Raw genomic sequence first — 23204 nt, forward strand, 5'->3', positions numbered from 1 at the left:
GTGGACCCTTACTCTCCAGACGGTTGTGGACAGAAGGGATACAACTCCAATTAATGTAATTATCTACCTATTAGATTGTGTTTTATTGACATCTACAACTACCCCAACCCCAAACCTACCCATTACAATAATGACAAAATATTAATTACTGTTGTACAGCGTGACAACAATTACGCTGTATTGATGTGCGCATGCCCAGTGGCGCCATACGTATCCCTTCTTGCCTCATTTACGTCACGCCCGTGTTCATTCGGCAGGCAGCGATTTGGGTGAATACGGCTTTCTATAAGGGGCAGTTTTATAATGAAATCAGCTCTGAACCGCTTTCACACACTCAGCCACAGAAAGCGGTGGAGCTTTACGTCTCTGAAGTACCAAAGCAGACACCCGAAACGGTTTCTCCAGAGTTATTTGTTTCCAGAAGACTAAAAGTGCGTCTGAGTGAGCTCAGCTATGGCGACGCGACTCTCTGACTTGTTTGGAAACAGCCGGATAATTGCAGGACTGCTGGTCAACTTACTGTCATCGATCTGTATAGTGTTCATCAACAAATGGATCTATGTGCACTATGGCTTTCCCAACATGACACTGACTCTCATTCATTTCGTAGTGACATGGCTGGGGCTGTTTGTGTGTCAGAAGATGGATATATTCTCCCCCAAAAGTCTCAGACCTTCTAAAATCATCCTGCTGGCTCTGAGTTTCTGTGGTTTTGTTGTTTTCACAAATTTGTCTCTCCAAAGCAACACTATAGGAACATATCAGCTGGCCAAGGTCATGACAACACCTGTGATCATAGTCATCCAGACCATGTACTACAGAAAGACATTTTCCACAAAGATTAAACTGACTCTAGTAAGTGGGGTTTTGTTTATTTGACTGTATATTGTCTAAGAATTCATTCAAAAATATTACTTTAACATTATCAGTAGTTCATGTACGATGAATAGTCAAAATCTTGTAACTAAACAAAATATTAAAATATATAATACACTACTTGTGGAATGCACGTATGCAGCATTGTGCAATGTAATAATGTGTGTTGTTATAACTGTATCCTGTTTTTACCATCATTTTTATAGCACGCACATGCCATGCATCACTTTGAACTATGCTCTGGGTAAATGCTGATAAAAAAAAAAAAGTCATGGTTGGTTACATGCTAATTTGTTTATGCAAGGTAATGGCTGTGATTTTTACACCACTTCATATAATTTATCCTTTTTTATATAAAAAGGTGCCGATCACTTTAGGGGTCATACTGAACTCTTACTACGATGTAAAGTTCAATCTTCTGGGGATGATCTTTGCAACACTTGGGGTCTTCGTAACCTCGCTGTATCAAGTGGTAAGTTTTGTTGCATTCTCACTCTATATCATTATTAAAAAGGGTCATATCCCTTTATTTAAATCAGCTGGTGGCCAGGAACTGGTTAAATCAGAGACCCACAATATAGCATTGCTGGCATTTACTGTATAACATAATTAACATTTTATAAAAACTTTAATATTTATTTTATTTTCAAAAGCATATTATGTAGCAACTGTTTTCAATGCTCATAATAATACATTTTTTCTTGAGCACTAAATCAGTTTATTTAAATGATTTCTCAAGGATCATGTGACACTGAAGTATGTAGTAATGGCTGCTGAAAATTCAACTTTGCCATCACATGAGTAAATTACAATTACTCTATTTATTTATTTTTTAAACAAATCCATTCTTGGTGCATAAGAGACTTAAAAAAAAAAAAATCACTAAACGTTTGAACGTTAGTCTGTGTAATCCAAACCAAATCTACCAATGATTATCAATTATATATATATTATATAATGTTATTATTATTATTATTTTTTATTTTTTTGTGTGAAAACTTCTTTTTAAATAAATGCATAGTTTGTAATTACTTCCCTCATTAATTATTCAGATATTCAGACTTGAATCATTTATTTCTCCTATTACAGTGGGTTGGTGCCAAGCAGCATGAGCTTCAGGTGAACTCTATGCAGTTGCTGTATTATCAAGCGCCCATGTCCTCAGCGTTTCTCCTGGTCCTGGTGCCGATCTTCGAACCCCTCACTGGAGAGGGTGGTATCTTTGGCCCCTGGTCATTTCAGGCCCTGGTAAGAGTGCGAGCAAGAACGCGCCTGTTCTTTCAGTGTCTCACACACTCTCTGCACGTATCCAAAGGAATGTCTTCTATACACAAACACAACGTCACAGAGAGCGCCTTGTTTTATTGCTTAGATCTCTTGGGGGGAAAAACTGCTTGGGTTTTCTCCCCATTGGATTAAAAGCTCACAAGTTCAATTCACTGCTCTAAATATTACTATTTTAATATTTTATTCATGTATTTATTTAATAAATAAGCAATTGAGCTGAATAGTTAATTTTTTTTTATTTAAATGATTGGTTCTTTCTATGTTTTTTTTTCCTTCATCAAGGTCATGGTTCTGCTGTCTGGTGTTATTGCCTTTCTGGTCAATCTGTCCATTTACTGGATCATTGGGAACACGTCTCCTGTTACGTATCCTTTCTGCTAATTTTTTAAAAGGCTATTCTTGGGGCAGAACACATCCTTTAGACCAACATCTGAAAACGGTGTTCTCTATATCATGACTTCATTGTTGGTTAATTGTCCGATTAGGTCTATAATGCAAGCGAATGTTTGTTTACAGAGACTTGTCCAAGCTTGGCAAATAGTTGGATATTTTTTATTAATGAAAGGGGAAGCTGTAAATCAAATCTCGAAGTAAGCAGTAGAGGGAGCACTTTACTATCTGTTTTAAAGTGCACTTTTGGGTCACTTACTATTAGGGAAGTGTTCTCTGAACCAAGGGTTTTCAAACTTCTTTATTAAAGCCGAGGAGAGATATATATATGTGTAAAATATAATTTATACATAATGAAAAATAGATCATGTCATCTGATCATTTTTGAAATGTTTAACAAATGTAGTTACTTTTAATAAGTGCTGGGGTTGTTCGTTTGTGATGACGTTCATTTCGAATATTCATGTATTAATATAAATAGAAGTTACTGAGTTACACTCACTCAGTTAACTCATGCATGCAGCACTTACTAGTAATTCATGGACATTTAAGTTGATGTTAACATTGATTTAACTAACAATCAATCAATATGAAAAAAAACAGCATGTTATTTTAGGTTTTTATGTTTTTACATGAATTCATTTACATATCATATTCACACAACTCATATCCATAAATCATTCTTAAAAACAGCATTATACTTATTTATATATTTTTATTAATAATTTTTTACAGTGTTTTCAGGCAACTGATATATCAGTAAATCAATATAAAAAATAAGTTTATTAACAGATAGCTTATTTTTAACAGATTTATTTACTTTTTTTTTTACAAGACTGATATATTCCTTAATCAATATTAAAAGACTTATTTTAACTATATATATATATATATATATATATATATATATATATATACTTTTTATATATTTGCAAAACTGATATATTCATAAATTTATATTTAAACTAACGTTATTTTATAAATTATGCTGATTTATTTTTATAAGAATTAGTAACTTTTTACATATTTGCAAGACTGTTATATACATGTTAATATTAAAATGCGTCTATTATTTTAAGACATTAGAATTTATTTTCAGTTTTATGACCCTTTAACATATTCACAAATCTGCTATATCCATAAACATCAGCTATTTTGTTAACATACTTTTATTTTATTTTTTAAACCGATTTGTTAACTTTTGCTGCATACTAACAAGACTGATCTATCCTAAGATCAATATTAAAACTAAGGAATGTTAACTTTCAGAAAGAATCAAATTCCCTGACTTATCTCTGAAGTCCTCATAGTCTGTTACTCAAGTGCAAGTCATAAGTATATCCAAAAGACATTGTCAGACAAGTTCCCTTAACATTTCTCCTCACAGCTACAACATGTTTGGACACTTCAAGTTCTGCATCACATTATTGGGTGGATACATCCTCTTCCAGGACCCTTTGTCCTTAAACCAAGGTCTGGGCATCCTCTGCACCATCAGTGGCATTCTGGCTTACACCCATTTCAAACTGGCAGAGCAGGAGGAGGGTAAAAGCAGGCTCGCACAGAGGCCATAGACCCACTGAAGGGCCAATCAACAAGAGAGCCAGTGTTCAGTGCCTGATTTCTTCAGGAATAGACAGCGATGGCTCCTGCACAGAAGCGAGAAGACTAACCAAACATAGACTGGAAGGAAGCAGGTTTAAGCCATAGAGGCTGACAACTTTAAAAGCATTTCAGGTTTTTTTTTTTTTTAGGAGTTTAATTTTTATTCCAATTATTCAATATTTGCAAATAAACATGCAAAAAAGAAAGAGAAGAAATCTTATTGCTGAAGCATTTCCTTTTCATCTTGTAAGTGTTATTTAATGATGTATTTTTCAAATGGTCTGTACAACAATAAAATGTTTTATAGAAAGTAACACAAGAATGGAATGTTATCTCATATTGAGTCTAGTCGTGACTTTTAGGACAAGGGTCACTGTCTACTTGCCAAATAGAAATGAAGTGGCTGTGAAATGGAATGTCAATCATTTGTTCAGGGCTTTTTCAACTTGTTATTCTCTTTTGCAATGTGCAACTTAAACATTAGTCACATTCCAAAGTCCTGTCCCCAATGTTTTGCAGCTTTTTTTGTGCGTGTGTGTGAATATTAGTGAATCTGTCCTAATTTTGAAAAAGATGTGGTAAACAAAAATTTGGCAAATGATCCTGCTTCAAGGGACAGTTCACCCAAAACAACGACCTCTTTCATGGAACATATATTTTGAATATGTTCATAAACATGAAAGAATGTTTTATTCTTCATACATTTAAAGTTGACATCCCTTTAAGATGAACGAGGCTTGTTGTCCCCTAGTGAAGAAGAGCAATAATTTAGTACTAAAACTGGCATCATAAACTAAATTTACTGAGCATTTAGGACGAGGAAATCCTTCTGCCAATTTGTACATACTTGACTGAAAGATTCATAAAAATAATTAAAATCTAGAAGCTATAATATATATATATATATATATATATATATATATATATATATATATATATATACACACACACACAGCTACAGACTAAAAGTTTGGACACACCTTCTCATTCAAAGAGTTTTCTTTATTTTCATAAATTGTAGATTCACACTGAAGGCATCAAAACTATGAATTAACACGTGGAATTATATATGGAATTAAATACATAACAAAAAAGTGTGAAACAACTGAAAATATGTCATATTCTAGGTTCTTCAAAGTAGCCACCTTTTGCTTTGATTACTGCTTTGCACACTCTTGGCATTCTCTTGATGAGCTTCAAGAGGTAGTCACCTGAAATGGTCTTCCAACAGTCTTGAAGGAGTTCCCCGAGAGATGCTTAGCACTTGTTGGCCCTTTTGCCTTCTGTCTGTGGTCCAGCTCACCCCTAAACCATCTCGATTGGGTTCAGGTCTGGTGACTGTGGAGACCAGGTCATCTGGCGCAGCACCCCATCACTCTCCTTCTTGGTCAAATAGACCTTGATGCCTTCAGTGTGACTCTACAATTTTCATAGTCATGAAAATAAAGAAAACTCTTTGAATGAGAAGGTGTGTCCAAACTTTTGGTCTGTACTGTATATATATATATATGATAAAAAGTTTGGTGTCAGTATATATTTTAATTTAAGTCATTAAAAAAAGGTTCACTAAGGCTGCATTTAATGCAAAATGATATAAAAATAGCATAAAATTACTGCATTTTAATATATTTAATGGCTTTTAATGGCCAGTATCTTCGATATCGATACGATACTTCTTAACTGAACTTTTAAATTATGAAATGTATTAAATTATTTAAATTACTAAGAGTACAATGGGTAATAATACCTACTTTATATTTGAAATGCATTTTAACATTCAGTACACCTTGATTGCAACTTATTAGGTTATTGTTTTGATTACACATGGTTTAAATGTTTACAGTAGTGGTAACCATGGAAATTTACAAATATTATTGTTGTAGTAGTAACTATGGTCACTTTAGGAAAACTATGGTTCACTGTCATAAGGGACTGAATGCAAACTTTTTATTTGGAGAGTATGATTTATATTAGCAATCGTAATAGAGCATGAGCTATATGAACTTTTAACATTCAAATGTAAATAAATGTACTGCACAAACTAGGGTAAAATTTCAATATGGTTATTGTGAAATAACACAAACATATGATTTTTTTCTGTTTCCAAAAACATCAATGCTCTCTTACTATAGGCTACTCTTGGGAAACGCAGCTCTATTTTAATGCACTGTCAGAAGTGAGTGAACACTCTCTGTAATTGATTGATTCTGCCTTGAAACATTTGCGTGTGTTCAGATGAGCAGGAAAATCCCTCCCACACATTTACTTGCTAACATAGCTCCAACTTAATGCATATTGTACACATTGTTTTTTGTTAAATAAACAAAATCACTCGTACATAAAAACACCTTAGTATCGATATTTTATACTTTCGATAGTCGCATCAGAATCGATATATCAGCATGGATTCGCCCATCATAACATAATTATTAACAATGTTGAAAATAGTTCTTTGATTAATAGAAAGTCTTCCATTAATAAAATGTATGCCTTTTTCTTCAGTGGTCCATGGAATTTCCTCATTATTACAGAAGTACAAGCCCAAACATGTTGAGCTAAAAGGAACATGTTGTACTAAAATAAACTCTTGAGTCATTCTCCTGGGCTATAAAGAACAGATCCTGTCACAGGGACTGTGCAAGACATGTCTTCATGGCACAGTCCATTCATCCCCTTCATCACTCAGCGAACAGGACCTCCCCGTTGACAAGATTCATACACAATGGTGTACAACAGTCATGTCATGACAACAGACTCGCTTTACAAATGAATGCTTTCTGATGTGTATATCACACACACAGCTAGTGTATTCCCAGCATTGCCACCAAGCAGCTGACTCATAGATTCATCCTAAAAGTGAAGGAACAGATCATCATCATTGAAAAATCAAAACAGATGAAAGTTCTTTCAGATCAAGTGCAATATAGAATAGAATGCAAAGACACTAACCGAAGGAGGAATTAAGTAGCTAGTGGTGATTAAAGTGATGCATTTCATATAATCATGATTGTAACTAAGCACATCACAATTAGTAAGTGATCATGTTGATTAATCTCATATAACAATTAAAGATTGGACTGAATGCAACCCACAGAGATTAGGTTTAAGTGTAGTATGTAACCTACTAAATTTAGAAAATAATGTGAAAATATGTTTTAAAAAGCAGTATACACTTCATAAGATGTGTAGAGAGAATTAAAAATTTTTTTTAAAGCATTTAAAAAGCATAATAATCTCCTAAAGTGCTGCTTGCCACCTAACTTTCTTCAAGTAGCCTATGTATCTGTAAATTTGAGTTTCAGTCTCTTGACTGAGATCTGTTAATAAATCCTTATTTGTCTTGAATTGTTTATTTCCATCAACAACATGCAATATGTGTTTTCTGCTTACAATTAATCTAAAACATATAGCCTAAATAGAGCTAATATAGCTAAATTAATTAATGTATTACTTTGACTTTGATGTTATATTCATTTATCATTCATTTTCATGATTTATATCATACTAAATATAAATATAAGTATATTTCATACTTTATACCTGATGAGCGAAACTAGTCCAGTTTGATGCAACAGGCTACTAAAATAAGGTTACAAATGTAGTGTTAAATATAGTGTGAACTGAACTATTTTAATCGCATTAACACTCAGTAGAACAGCAAATGTGGATATGCCTAAACAATACCCAAGTGAAGTGGCCTTCCAGTAACGTACGTGTTTTGTGTAATGTTTACACCGCGCGCGCATCGCACGTGCTAGAACATTTCAAATTCAAACAGACGCCAGTAGAGGGAGAACTCCAAGCTCAACGGTCACCAGCAGGTAAGACATTAACACTTTCAGTTGAGAAATTTTCGCACCTTCTAGTATATTTATTACACATATAAAGCTATAAATATCTGATTAACCATGTTATACATTCCAGAGATTATTTAACACCGTATGAGGCTTTAATGTCCGCGTAGTCGCTTAAAATAGTTTGCCTCAGTTAGCCTTGCGCTAGCGCTGCAAGCGCGGCCTAATGCAACCTCGGGTTTTCCTGATAACTTAGCGGGAAATAGACCGCAGCGGGAAATAGACACCCGGGAGTCACGCGTTTGTAGTCCTGTCTTTCAAATGCGCAGTACTCCACATTAGAAAGGAATACTTTACGTAATTTATTTAAAACTACTGTTACTATTTTGCTTGTTAAGAAATGTGTATAATTTTTTAATTACGTAAACAAACAACTGCGGCTTATATGACATGGTTATGCTTTATAACTGGAGAAAAGCATACCACGTACTTCGTTTTGTTATTCGTCATATCATTTGTCAATATTATTATCTTTCACGCTGAATCCTGACGTGTCAAAAGAGCGTAAAAGACCTCAAGCGTCTCGCTACACGTAACGTTAACGTAAATCTCGTAACGTTACGTAAAACAACAATATTTTTACACGTCGATCTGTTATCATGTTACCTCTGGTGGAAAAAAAACACATTTGAAGTTCCAGGTTTAAATTCGGTTAATTCCCGAATACGACAAACTTGAGATTGTTGTTTTATTTTGTGTTAAATGAACAGTTACTGTTTGTTGACCATAGAGCAGAGATGTAAACATGGCACTGTCCTTTACTCGAAAGATATCCATGCATCCGTAGCACTGACGTTAATAATGAACAACTTTTGGTCTTCTTGCATTAATTTAACAGAGGCGTTAATAATCCAGAAGAGTCATCGGTTTGGTCCAAACACTCTGTTATTTCACCTGTCTCTGGGCTGATAAGCTGCAGTCCAAGTGCTTAGCCAGCAATGGGCGGGTGTAGTGAGACGGGGCATGCCCGGGCATGATCACAGAGACCCAGACAAATCAACAAAGAGCGTCTACTACCGCTAGGCGTCTGAAGCCAGTCACGGTGACATGTCATGCTAGATCCCTCCCTGGACATGATGATCGGTGCGGTGGATTCTAGCCCTGACATGTCTCTGTGCGTCTGTTTAAAACAGAGAACCGGCTCTCAACCGGCTCTCACTCCACACTAACCCAGAGCTCAGGCACTTTATGTACAGGTAGCAGAGTATATATAGAAGATTTTTAGCTAGAATAGCCAATTTACCTCTATTTGCACAGGTAAGGTTCATTCTGAAACTTGCATGTGTACTGAATTGGCTTAAAATTGTTGTATGCAAAATCTAACTCTGTCTATTTTTACAGATAACTACCAAAATGGGAACAGAAAGTTGTTTAAGCAGTTCTCAGATCAACAAGGTTGACAACGAAAAACTGGTAATGTTGAATTCAGGTTGCGCCTTTGTGTATTTAAGTGCGTTTCTATACCTTGAAATGACTTGAGTTTTATTACATGTAACTTTAGGTAAGACCAAAAGCGCAGCTGAAAAGCCTGTTAGAGGATGCAGGTGCAGATAAAGAGGTTTTCACCATGAAGGAGGTGAGGAGTCCATTTAATCTGATATAAACTAATTTTCAGAAGTTTATGGTTGGGAAGATATCCTATGAAGTCTCTTAAGCTTATCAAAACTGCATTTATTTGACCAGAAATACAGTAAAAAAAGAGTAACATTTTTGAAATATTATTTCAATTAAAAATGTATATATTTTTTTCTATTTGAATATATTTTAAAGTGCAATTTATTTCTGTGATGGCGAAGCTGATTTTTTCAGCAGCCATCACTCCAGCCTTCAGTTTTATCCTTTAGAAATCATCCTGATATGCTGATTTGGTGCTTTTTTCCCCTTTCTTTCTTTCTTTCTTTCTTTCTTTTTTAATTAATTAATAATTATTACTCATTTTTAGTATTAACATCAAAAACTAATTTTTTTTTGGAAACTGTGTTTATTTTGAACAACATTTATTTCAAAAGACTTCTGTAACATTATAAATGTCTTTACTGCCACTTTTGATCAAGTTTGAGTTTATCTTTTTATTCTTAAAAAAAAATCTTAACCACAGACTTTTGATTAGTAGTATAAATGCCATGCTTTATGGCTGTATATATAATTGGATGTTTGCCAGTTGTGTTAGTAATGCTGAACCCTGCTGTATGTTGTGTGTATAATTTCTTTTTATATAAGCACTTATGGCAGTGACACATTTTTAGAATTTCTGAAATGAGTTTGTGGTCAAATGCCTGTGGTGTTTGACATTATAGGCTAAAAATAATCCTTCTCCAGTTTCATGTGTTGCTGCTCATTTGTGTTTATAGTTAAACTTGCAAATATTTAGTAAATTTATGTAGGGCAAGTGTGTGTTGAATTATATTTAGTTACTGCCTTTGTTCAGTGACCTTTCATTTGTGGTGTTGCCTATGCAAGAAATTCTTTTTCCATTGTTCATTCTTAGTGTTAGGGATTTGAGCTAATCCCTCACCAAAAGTATTACACTTCAGTTTGTGCTACAGATGAAAAACAATGCAAATATTGCATTTTATTACTTTAGTAGTTATCAGGCTAAAGACTTATGAAGTTTTTGATTTTAGGATGATAGAATGTGTTAAAAATAAAGGAAAGGGAGGAAAAATAAACTTAAAGGAAGGACGTGAATCATTTAGGGTGAGATAAGGCTAGTTAGAAACCACTGAGAACATCTTATCAACATATCAAATGCACTGACGGCATGGCAGTAGCCTTTGCATAGGCAAGTGCCATTATTCAACAGATACAAAATGTAATTTCAATATAACAATAATATAAGTAATTTGTATGCCATTTTACTCTTTATTTGATGTTGTTTGAAATATTTTCAGTTGTTGTCAACTCATTTTTTTTCATGGGTGGAAGTTGTGGTTGTCTGACTAAAGCCGTAGTGCTGTAAAGCTGTAGTGTGAGCCCGGCTTAACAGGAATGTATTACTAGTCTATATTGGAAATCTATAAAACCACATCTTTACCATTCTTTGTCAACACTCAATCTGGTTCAGGAAATGCTTTCCCTGTTGATCTCTAAACAAATTCTCTTTCTGTGTTTTTAGGTTATGTTTTATTTAGGGAAGTATATCATGAGCAAGGAGTTGTACGACAAGCAGCAGCAACACATTGTTCATTGTGGAGAGGATCCTCTTGGTGCTGTTCTCGGGGTGAAAAGCTTCTCCGTCAAAGAGCCCCGGTGTGTAATGACTTTGTGTTTTCTCTAAGGCAGAGCAGCTGTAGTACCAATGACCTCTGGGATTATCAGGGTGGGGCTTTAAAGCAACAGGTGGCAGCTTTCTGGTCATATGACCTACTCACTCTGAAAGGGTCTGTTGTCACCTGTTTAAAATATGAAATGGCTGCAGAAGGTATTTGGATACCTTTGGGCCAGTGTAGATAAAAAAGCACTTATAAGTATACATTCCTTTTTTCATATGCTAACCGTTTTTATTTTTAAGAAATGAAAGTGAAATTTGCTATATGAAAACGAAAGTTTCAGTTGTCATTTTCATGTAATTTCTTTTTTTCAGAGCTCTCTTTGCATTGATAAACAGAAACCTTATTACAGTGAAAAATCCAGGTACTATGATTGTTAAACCTTTTTTTATTTTAAAAACCATATTCTTATCTATGTCGTTTGTGTTAAAACTGTCTTTGTTTCCTTTTACAGATACTCATTCTACCTTCTCTGAACCCAGAAGTCTAAGTGAACCAGATCGAGGGCCCGGGGTAAACGTTATTTTATACTCACACACTTAGAACCACAGAGTATTGACCCATTCCACACGTTGCCCTGGCAGTGCTGTGTTTGTGCTTGAATGGGTTTTATAGAGCCCCTGCTGTGTTTGAGATTGAAGCATGACTGAAACCCCACTGTCTGTTCTAGGACACTGATTCAGACTCTCGCTCATCTACCTCACAGCAGCAGCGCAGGAGGAGGAGAAGCAGTGATCCTGGTAAGCGCACACACCACAGAGCAAAAGACACACCAGCTATGTCCTGTTGAGTGTTGTATGAAAGCGCACGCTTCATCAGCTGGGTTAGATAGGATTTCAGATAGAGCTGTTTATTCTAGTCTTGACGTAGTTCCTGAATGAACAGGAAGGGCTTGTCAAATTTTTTTTTCTAGCTCAGCCTGAAAGAGGTAAAGTTAAACTAATGTGTTCATTTTGAAAAAATAATTGCTGTTTGATCTAACTAAAAGTAAACATATTTTAACATGTGTACCATCAGTTGATTTAGATACAATTTGGCATTTAGATTCATGGTTTCAGGCATAGTTTATTTCTCGTGGGAGATTTGTCCTCTTTCAAGAACTGTTCGTTTTTCCTACATTATATCAGTCTCAACCACTGAGCAGAGGAAACTGTCCCTCATGACGAATCATATCCTACTATCCCTTCAGTCCTGACAGAGAACTGTATGTGGGTAAACATGTGGTACCGTAATGACTGCTCTCTCTGTCACTGTAAACATCTCAAAAGGACACTGAGATCTGGAGGCTGTGCAGAATGTGCTCAGATGACTGCTACTCTTCAATGGCCCATTTTTAAACCTCAAGTATGCACACAAAGGCAGTTTGTTGAGGAAGCCATACCAGATGTACCATTATAATAGGGTTATTGCTCTGAGCATTGCTCCTGCTTGGCCCATAAGTGTCCAAAGTTGAATGCATGTAACAGGAACATCAGCGAAAAAAAAAGATTTAATGTCATATGCAGTATACACTTAAGTTTATGTTTAACATAATGAAAAAGAAACAGATTTGAAATGTTTGTAAAGCCTACAGAACAGTGTGGTTCACTTATGTGAAAACCTTTAGACAGTCATGCAAAGGGGGCGTGTTCTTGTGTCAAAAAATAACTTTTGGTGCTAAACTTACTTTGTCCTTTCTATAGAGAGTACTTCAGCTGAAGACGAGCCCAGGGAACGCAGAAAGAGGCACAAGTCAGACAGCTTCTCCCTGACATTTGATGACAGCCTGTCTTGGTGTGTGATTGGCGGCCTGCACCGGGAGAGGGGGAACAGTGAGTCTTCGGACGCACAAAGCAACTCTGTGAGTAGCACCTTCAAATGTTCATTCACATTGTTTTGGTTTACTAGCAACTGTAACTTTTCTTTTTGCGCTGTCATTTGGCCCTTTCTAAGCAGTGTTTTATTCGTTTTACAGGATGTAGGTATCTCTCACAGTGAGGGCAGTGATGAAAGTGTGGACTCAGACTCTGACTCTGATAACTTCAGTGTGGAGTTTGAGGTGGAGTCCATAGACTCTGATGCCTACAGTGAGAACGATGAGGATTCATTGCCAGGAGAGAACGAGGTTTCAGCTCAAACTCCTGTTCTATTCAGAGAGAGATTAACAGATGATCTAACTAACCAAACCTGTTTAACAGTCTCAACTCACTGCAATTCTGTATTTGCTTATTTAGGTGTATGAAGTCACAATCTTTGCTGAGGAGGAAGATTCGTTTGATGAGGATACCGAGATAACCGAAGCAGTACGTAACATTTAAACTGGACTTGTTTATCAGGATTAGATTGGATTGTGAAAAGGAGGGGGTGAAAGAAAAAGCATTTGTGAGCCTGCCAAAAAGGACAGCTGTACAGCAGAGATGCTGCAAGTTATTACATTTTGTTGAAAGATCATGATGACATTTTTTTTTCTTATGAACTATGTCCACTGATTAAGTGTGCATGATATGACCAGGAATGTGTATTAAGAAATCACATGCTATGCTGACTTCAATGGGGCCATATTTAAAAATTTTAAAGCAATATTTTTTCAAAAGTCCTCTTTTAATTCTAGTGCAAGCTTTTTGCACCAAACCCATTTGTTCATGTCCATTTTCATCCTTTCTCTGACCCACAGATTTAAACAGGCTTTTTTTTTTTTTCTTTTTTCAAAATCAAGAAAAATGTAATAATCTAAGATAACAATGTGTTCACTCAGGACTACTGGAAGTGTGCCGAATGTAACGAGCTCAACCCTCCTCTTCCTCGGAATTGCAAAAGCTGCTGGAAAGTCCGACCTGGTTGGCTTCCAGAAACACACTCCAACAGTGAAAACACCTCCACTAACACTCAACCCAGCACAGAAGACGGCAGCATCACCACAACTCCCAGCTCAGCCTCAAACGACAAACTGCTTCCTACCAAACCCTCAAGCCCTCTTCCAGAAACAGACGAAGGAGTGGACGTCCCCGACGGCAAGTGCTCGCAATCTCCCGTCGTCGCTAAAGACGAATTAATCTCCTCCACTGCCTCCGGCTCCATAACTGAATCTCAGATCTCATCATCGCAGCCCTCAACCTCTTCTGGTGGGGGCAGCAGCCAGGAAGAGACCCCCGAGCTAGAGCGCTACAACAGCCTGGAGGCCTGCCTGCCCGCCACCTGCCTTGAGCCCTGCGTCATCTGTCAAAGTCGCCCCAAGAACGGCTGCATTGTCCACGGAAGAACTGGACACCTTATGGCTTGCTACACTTGCGCCAAGAAATTAAAGAACCGGAACAAGTTGTGTCCGGTGTGCCGAGAGCCCATTCAGTCAGTTGTGTTGACCTACATGAGCTGAGGCACAACAGATATACCTCCTCTCCTCTCACATGAAGTTCAGGGTGCTTATGTTGCCTGATCTTATAGTTCTAAAACCTATGAGTTCAAATTCAATATATGTAATATGTTTCTTATTGATGAATAAATTATTTATGACTCAAGCGAGGTTTTCGCTCACATGCTGGGTAGCAAATTCACAGATCTGTGTTTTAAGGGTTGAGTTTAAGGGCTTAGAATTAAAACTACTTAAGGGCTTGCAGAGATTCTGTATACATTGTATCAATTACTAGAAATGTTTGTAATAATTTAATTTATGTACATGCAGATGTATAGGTTTCATGTTAATTTGCCGCACTGAAATGTGTTTCTGAGTTGTAGCTCTTAAGACACCCCTTTAATTTTGTTCCTCCTCTGGAAGGAAATGCTCTTCTGCAAAGTTTTCTGCTGCAGTGACTCAAGTCTTATTTTTAGTGAGGCATAATAAATGATTATTTTGAGGCTCTTCTGCTTTTACAGTACAAGTGGAATTCTGTTTTTCTGCTGCTTGTTTTGAATGTGTTTTGTTATTGTTGTCTAATGGTTTTTAGGGGTCAGTATCACCATAGTATAAGTATCAACCCTCACAATAGTCAATCATTTTGGTTTTAATTTTTCCCCATTTGCTTATGTTATAAATAGTAGACACTCAAGTACCATGGAAACATATTAGCTGAACTTTCACATATTTTTATGGGCCATTATTCGAAGCATAAACCATATATACAATATACTAAATGATATAATTACATCCTCACATTGTAGTACAAAACTCACCTCACTTGTACAGTTACTTAATTTGAATTGTGCAAAATAGTAGCAACATTTCAAATGAACCTGGTAGTTTTGTGTTGTTTCCTATTTGCCAGATGTTCTACAAATGAACTGCACTCAGAACTTGATTGATGAAACCAGATGTTTTCAGACTTGATATATGTAATTTACTACACTATCCTTGTACTTGCACAGAAGGAATTACAGTCGGACTAAACCAAAACGTGTGTGTGTGTGTGTGTGTGTGAAAGGTTGATGAGAGAACAGATGAGCAATGGATGAAATAAGTTCAAGCATCAGAATATAACATGTTTGAGCCCTGTTTAACTGCTTTATGATAGCAGCGCTTATTAGTTATTATACATACTATATATGTTTTTTGGCCATGGTTTTGCCATAAATTGATTCTCTTACCATGTGCTTTGATCGATGTTCTATGAACGTTACTTGCATTAAAGAAAAAAATCTAATAAAAGTATCTGCCGTGCAACACTTTTTGATTGTCAATTCCTAAATATATCATTTTTCATATTGCTTCGAGTCTGTTCCAGGAACATCCACACTGTCACTAACACATCTGTTGCTTGGAGCTCATATATAAGAGGCTACCAAACTCAGTTCTCTGAATCAAAAACTTTTAGTGTGGAGGAACAATACCGTTCAAAAGTTTGGGGTCGGTATGATGTTTTCTATTGTTTTTGAAAGACGTCTCTTGTGCTCAGAAACAAAAGCAGTGATATTGTGAAATACTGTAACAATTTAAATAAACATGTCTATTTAAATATACATTGAAACTTAATTTATCCATGTCAGCAGTCATTCCTCCAGTCTGCAGTGTAACATGTCTTATTATCAATCTTTAATAATATCAATGCTTAAAAAAAACTTTACTATTTCATCATGGAACTTTGGAAAACATCTGATCATGCAATTTTTGTGCAACCTCCTATTTGCAGATTTATATGTGAGAGTCTGCTTCTAGAATCTTTACAGCAGTTTCGCTGTCTGGCCATATAAGATATTACAACATAAACAGCCTTTTAGTCATTATATCTAGTTACTGAGCCTTTAATCTGACAGTTCAAATCAGATCAAGAGCAAAAGCAACGTGCACAAATGAATTTCATCAGCGTATGCTCATCTAAGATGCTTTTAAAACTAAAGCTGGGAACTTGAACCTGTCATCTGAAATAAGCCATGCAACACCCATACCATACGTTTTTAAACAGCCTACAGCGCATCCAAAATGTATTCAAATCCCTTCATTTTTTTTTTTTTTTACTTTGCAGTCCTAATGTAATAAAAAATAAACATCCCATCATCCTGTAGCCTCCAGACAGATACATTGCACCACTTCCTCTTTTAAAAATCTGCCTCAATGAATTTTTAGGACATGGTGAGGTTAGAGGGACGAGAAATCTTAGTAAAATAATAAAAGCACTGGCGGCTATATGTCACTCATATTTTTTTGAAAGGTCCATAGCGCGACAAAGCATTTTTTCGAAGCGATGCAAATGAATCTTTGATGTGTGCCCATATCCAGTGACACATTGATGCTGTTTCTTTCCCGCAAATGTCACTCAAAAATCGCTGCATTTCAAACATTAACTATAAGACAAACGGGAAAAACCATCAACTGTTGTCACGCGCTTTGATTTCTCTAGGTCTCGTCAGTGAGGTAAAGTAAATCATATTCACCAGCGATATTCACGCTCACTTTTCTAACATATATGAGGCTGTACATCAACAATGCGCGAACCATTTAAATAAAACCGCAACATATGTAGTTGTTTTGACTTGTTTTATGTAGTATAAAGCGGCTGATTTGAGAGGAAGTTGAACTCTGAGACGAGGTGTTCAACGATTGCACCACTAGAGGGCACTGTGACACTTCATTCTCACACCGCATATACATTCTCATTTGTAGTCCACCCTTGCACAATAATTTGTGCCTCCTATTTCAATGCATTAGTACAATCAATAAGTAATTAAAACAACGAACTATATTTTCACATGGCAATTAAAGAATCATCTTTTAAAATTACTTATGAGACGGTAGGATTGTTTATTTCCTGAAATTACCATCACACTGATGTAAAAATAAAATTCTTCAGGAAAGCCAGTTTCACCTCATCATTACAAAGGTAAAGCTCAGTTCCTCTGCCTATCAAAGGGCTGAACCTTTGTCTGTAGGTAAAACCGTTCAAAGGGAATAAGTAACTATATAAATATATTGATGGCATGCATATGGATGTATGGAAGTTGCCATTAATTTATAATAAGATCTGAGTTCAGTTTTCTTTCCTCTGCTCTTGGAGTGTGCATCTGACTGTGCTGATGTTGTGTGTGTGTGTGAAATGAAACGGCTAATCTCTCTGTTCCTCCAAGCATACTGGGAACCCAAATCCATAATCCTTATAAATGAAACCAACTGTACTGGAAAATTGGGATATATATATATATATATATATCCACATATACAAATCCCAATTTCACATTTATAACTCATGTCTGAAACATACAAGAATTATAATTTGAACTAGTGTACAATCCATTTGCTGTATTCTGCAACAAGGATAATGATGAAATGTTGGCACAGTTATGATACACAGCCGAAAAATATAATGCAGCAGTCATCGGGCTGAAATAAAAGGCTTTGTTGTTGAAATGACTATAAAGAAAAGCAGACAGGCATTCTTTATTTATCCCTGGAGGAAAATTCATGGCATTTGTCAAAGGAAAACAAAATGGCACAACAACAAATCAACAGAAAAATAACTGTTTGCGAATGCTGAACAGCCATCCGTTAGCATCTTGCTTGACAGTCACACTACACATGCGACTGAGCTTTTAAATCCACAGTTATCGCATTCTTACAGAAGGGTCGGATGAACTTCTTGGCCATGGGCAGGCTGAGGGTCACGTCTCCAGATCAGCCTGACGTGTCGGCTTGTTCTGGTTCGGTCATTTGAATACAACTGGGTCCTTGACAGTCATCTGTTCTGTTTGTCAGCTAAAGCATTTGTTACAGTCAGGAAACAGTGAAGCTGTTTATATGCTGGTGTCTGGAAACACTGACATGTGATGTGCCAGCCTACAGCATGCCAACAGCTCCCGTCATTTGCTTCTGGTGATAGGCAGTTTACTGTGCATCCCATTATGCGTTGTTTTTTTCCTGCAGTTGCTTTTTGAGGCTGACCTGATCAGAGATTGTTGCATAACTGTAGGTGCTCATGGGCTACAAGTACTATTATTACTAGCAATGCTTTCATGGAGTTTGAGAGCAAACTGACTTTGTTAAATTACACAAGCTATTACATTATTATTCTCGTTCTAGAGAATACTGCTTCTCTCACTTTTTGTATGCAGTCTGTATGACTATACTGTATCTTACGGTGGCCCAGTAGTGCACAACACAACAAAATCGCCACAACACAGTTCCGTTGTGTTGCAGCTTGTGCCCTGTTGTGTTTCTGTTGTGTTGCAGCTTGTTTCCATTGTGTTGGGGCTTGTTTCCTTTGCATTGCAGCTTGTTTCTGTTGTGTTGCAGCTTCTTTCCATTGTGTTGCAGCTTGTTTATGTTGTGTTGCAACTTGTTTCTGTTGTGTTGCAGCTTGTTTATGTTGTGTTGCAACTTGTTTCTGTTGTGTTGCAGCTTGTTTATGTTTTGTTGCAACTTGTTTCTGTTGTGTTGCAGCTTGTTTATGTTGTGTTGTAACTTGTTTACATTGTGTTGTGGCTTGTTTCTATTGCTTTGCGGCTTGTTTCCATTGTGACTTGTTTCTGTTGTGTTGCAGCTTGTTTCTGTTGTTTTGTGACTTGTTTGCATTGTGTTACGGCTTGTTTGCCTTGCGTTACAGCTTGTTTCCGTTGTGTTGCAACTTTGTTGCGTTGTGTTGCAGCTTGTTTGCGTTATGAAGTGAAGTGATGTGACATACAGCCAAGTATGCTGGCCCATACTCAGAATTTGTGCTCTCATGGTATAGCTGCCCGAGACTCAAACCCACAACCTTAGGGTTAGGATTCAAACTCTCTAACCACTAGGTCATGATTTCCCCAATGTTGCAGCTTGTTTTCATTGTGTTGCGACTTGTTTGCATTGTGTTGTGGCTTGTTTCCGTTATGTTGCAATTTGTTTCCGTTATGTTGCAACTTGTTTCCTTTGTGTTGCAACTTGTTTCCGTTGGGTTGCAACTTGTTCCCGTTGTGTTGCAGCTTGTTTCCATTGTGTTGCAGCTTGTTTGTTTTCATTGTGTTGTGACTTGTTTCGGTTGTGTTGCAACATGTTTGCATTGTGTTGCGACTTGTTTCCATTGTGTTGTGGCTTGTTTCCGTTGTGTTTTGCAAATTTTGTTGTGTTGCAACTTGTTCAAGAATTGCTAATTTCGTTGTCTTGCTGCTTGTTTCTGCTGTGTTGTGATAAATTTGTTGCGTTGTGGCTTGTTTCCATTGTGTTGTGCTAATTTCATTGTTGTGTACTACTGAGCCACCATAGTATCTACTTCCTGTAGGTCTCTACAAATTTTATAACCACCTTGAATGAAATTTAAAAGAAAAAAAGTAAACAACCTTCATGGTTATATGTAAAAGTTCTCAAGGGAGTTGTCAAGGGAGACAAGGCACCCTCAAAAATATAATTATTACAAAACATTAAAAAATTTAATTAAACAATACAAAAAATTTAATTGAAGAATGTTATGCGATATAATGGAAGTAGCAACAGATCTTTCCTTTTTATTGTGACAAACATCCGCAGGATGGGTTCTATTTATCGAAGAAATAGTCAAGTCACAATTATAAGATAAAGTTGTAACTGTGAGATATTGTCACGATCATTAGATGGAGTGCCCATGAACTTCAGTAGAGGGCACTCCACTCAGGACCATTCCACCCATCAACCACCAGATGTCATTTGGACACAAGCACCTCTCATACTGTTGCACCACACCCGAACTACATTCCCCATGAGTCACTGCATCACAATCACCTTTGCCACACCTGCACCTCATTCATCAGCCAATTTCCTTGCCACACCTGCACCTCATTTACACACACATAAAAGCAGCACACTCACTCTCACTCACTGCGAAGTCTTGTTTAGCTTGTCTGACAATTCCGAGTGTTTTTCCTAGAGTTTGTTCTTCCTGTGTATGATCTTGGATCGTTTAAACTGACTCTGATTCTCTGCTGCCTGCCCTGATCTCTGCTCATTACCGTTTATGAATCTGGATATCCCTAACATACCTGACGTCGTTCCTGATTTCTGCCTGTACGACCATTCTCTTAATAAAGTTTCTGCACATGGATCCGAACGCCTCTGACTCCCTGTTACAGATATGAAGTCACACTGCAAAGTGTTATAAAGTAATAATTATGAGAGTTGCATTTTTTGAGATACAAAGTCACATCGTGCACAAAGCTGGGTAGTAATTGATTACATGTAATCTAGATTACATAATCAGATTGCAAAAAATTAAGTATGTGTAATTAGATTGAATTACATTTAAAAATACTCAGAATCAGACTAGTTACTTTTTATGAATTGCATGATAACATATTATTTATACAATAGTAAAAGATGTATAATTTATTGATTTGGTCTAATTCCACTTTTTCATCTTTTTAAATGTTCCTTTCTAAAATATTGTACAGAAAGTCTTCCAGTTTTGCAGACATTCTCAGTCAGGTGGCTAAACAGCATTTGACCACTGGATTTACAAAAATCATTCAGTTTAAAGAAGTGTTTCAACACTAATGAACACATAATTTTTTATTTAAATTATTACTCAAGTGGGTTATTTAACTATGGTCTTTGGAAGGCTTTTGTTTTTCAAATACATGAACACAAATACATTTCAAATTCATGATATGTCTTATTGAAATGTAATGCAGGCATTCCCAAACTGGCATTCCCAATTTGGAATAACAAAAGGAATATTTACTTACACTTTATTATAATTATTTTTTAAATATATAAATATGATATGATATTATCCTATTTAAATCAATGCAATAAACAAGTTAGGTGTAAAGTAATCTAAAAGTAATCAGAAAGTAGTCTGATTATATAACCTAAAATGTGTAATGTAATGGATTACGTTACTAACTACAATTTTTGCCATGCAATCTGGAATCAGTAACAGACTACAATTTGTAATCTACCCAGCTCTGATTGTGCCACACATTTAAACATTTTTTTTTTCTTTAGGTGGAAACATATATCCATAAATAATGTACTGTAAATTGCTCTACAAGTCTCACCAACAGTGGCACGTTTCAGAAGGATGCAACATCTCTTTTGCTTTCCATTTTGTACTCATTGAGCTCCTAAAGAATGAGAGAAATATAGTTTCTGTACAAATAATCCAGGAATGGGCTTGGATATGGGGGTTTGTTCAAAGAGCGAGTAATGGTAATAGTGATGCGAGTCTTAAAAAAAATAAATAAACAGCACTCATTAGTCTTTGCTACATTAGAGGGTAACCATGAAGCAACGGAGCGCTATATGGAAACAGCCTCGCAATTTCACGGCTGGACTGTTTTAGAGTGTATCTCCTATACAGAACCAGGACATTGTAAATAGAGCTCGGGATGTTAAAGTTGAGAGGCATCTTTCATCCCAACATTCAATGTGTTACTGCTATCAAGGCAGCAAAACGGGGTCTCTCATAATATTGTGTCATCCTCATTTCATTCTTGTTCTCCTCACTTGGCAAACTTTCCGCATTTTCTTTTATCTGTTTTGACAGTTACCCTGTAACAGGATGAAAGGACTGAAAACAGATTGTCTTCACTTCCATTTCTTGTTTATTTACGTACGTAAGCAAACAAGCTGACGGTTAATTTTCCAGAGCAGAAACTGCTTGCATAAACATATTGATATTGCGAGGAAATTAAAGGGCACGTCCAAACTTCATTGCCTTCTGATTAGTGCCTAATAGCAAAAGCCAAATAAATGTAATTTTTTTAGATAGATAGAATGACACAACGATAGATGGATGGATGGAAACTGACTACAATACAAATAAAAAGATGTTTGAGTCCACATTAAAGTCCAGGTCCAAAGTCAAAGACTTACTTAATTTGGAAAATGGGTTTAAAGGGAACGATGTCCACACCAAATAGTCTCACAAGATCCTTTTGGGAAAAACTGTAGATAGATGTGTGGATAGCTGTGTTTTTATTTAGACTTGTTTTTCCCTACCATCAGAACAGACCCATGACCCACCATTAGAAAACATCTGCTGGATCATGTTCTGACTCGGAACTCCCTCATGGCTTTCCACTTAGAGCCTATGATTTATTGAATAAGAGGGACGATAAATCATTAAACCACGGCTGCTTTACATATGCTTGCTCAGTGTTCTCAAGAATAGCAGATGTGTGGATTACATAGCCTGTCCAATGAGAGATTACTTTAAGCAACCTGAAAAATCTGCTCTCTCCACCAGCATTTCTTTCCCTCTGAAATATCTCATTTGACTTAGTGGAGGCTTTAGTTCTTCTGAAGAGAAAATCAATTTCCTGCATGCAGCCCATTGGACTCACCTGCTTTAATTTGCTTTTGACTATGACGCTGGGCACAACAGGTGCTGCAGTGGTTTGCTGACATATTTGAGGGTATTAAAAGGCTTGTAAGGACTCAGATAATCAAAGGTTACTAAAGCTTCAAAGGAACAAACAGGAGTAGTGAGCAGAACAGAGAACTTCACAAGATCCGATCACAAAGGGAGCTCGCAACCACTCGATTTGTATTATGGTGCAGAATTCAAGAAAGTTT

At 36.4% G+C, this 23204-nt stretch overlaps 2 protein-coding genes across 3 annotated transcripts; both read left to right on the forward strand.

Moving 5' to 3' along the window:
• Nucleotides 1-213: 213 nt before the first annotated feature.
• LOC132105886 (solute carrier family 35 member E3) lies at nucleotides 214-4654 on the forward strand. The gene is made up of 5 exons (XM_059511365.1): nucleotides 214-855; nucleotides 1238-1348; nucleotides 1966-2124; nucleotides 2446-2528; nucleotides 3941-4654. Exons 1-5 carry the CDS (start codon nucleotides 454-456, stop codon nucleotides 4125-4127), a joined length of 942 nt encoding a protein of 313 aa, XP_059367348.1. The 5' UTR covers nucleotides 214-453; the 3' UTR covers nucleotides 4128-4654.
• A 3249-nt stretch (nucleotides 4655-7903) lies between these two features.
• On the forward strand, nucleotides 7904-15137 carry mdm2 (MDM2 proto-oncogene). 2 transcript variants are annotated; one of them, XM_059511369.1, is made up of 11 exons: nucleotides 7904-7979; nucleotides 9354-9425; nucleotides 9514-9588; nucleotides 11128-11261; nucleotides 11596-11645; nucleotides 11736-11794; nucleotides 11952-12021; nucleotides 12964-13121; nucleotides 13236-13385; nucleotides 13495-13563; nucleotides 14016-15137. In XM_059511369.1, the coding sequence occupies exons 2-11, from the start codon at nucleotides 9366-9368 to the stop codon at nucleotides 14631-14633; spliced, it is 1443 nt and encodes a 480-aa protein (XP_059367352.1). In that variant the 5' UTR covers nucleotides 7904-7979; nucleotides 9354-9365; the 3' UTR covers nucleotides 14634-15137. The 2 variants fall into 2 exon arrangements, with proteins under 2 accessions (XP_059367352.1, XP_059367351.1); XM_059511368.1 differs by lacking the exon at nucleotides 7904-7979 and adding an exon at nucleotides 8707-9269.
• The last annotated feature ends 8067 nt before the right edge of the window (nucleotides 15138-23204 follow it).

This window comes from Carassius carassius, chromosome 26 (assembly GCF_963082965.1).
Source record: "Carassius carassius chromosome 26, fCarCar2.1, whole genome shotgun sequence".
NCBI lineage: Eukaryota > Metazoa > Chordata > Actinopteri > Cypriniformes > Cyprinidae > Carassius > Carassius carassius.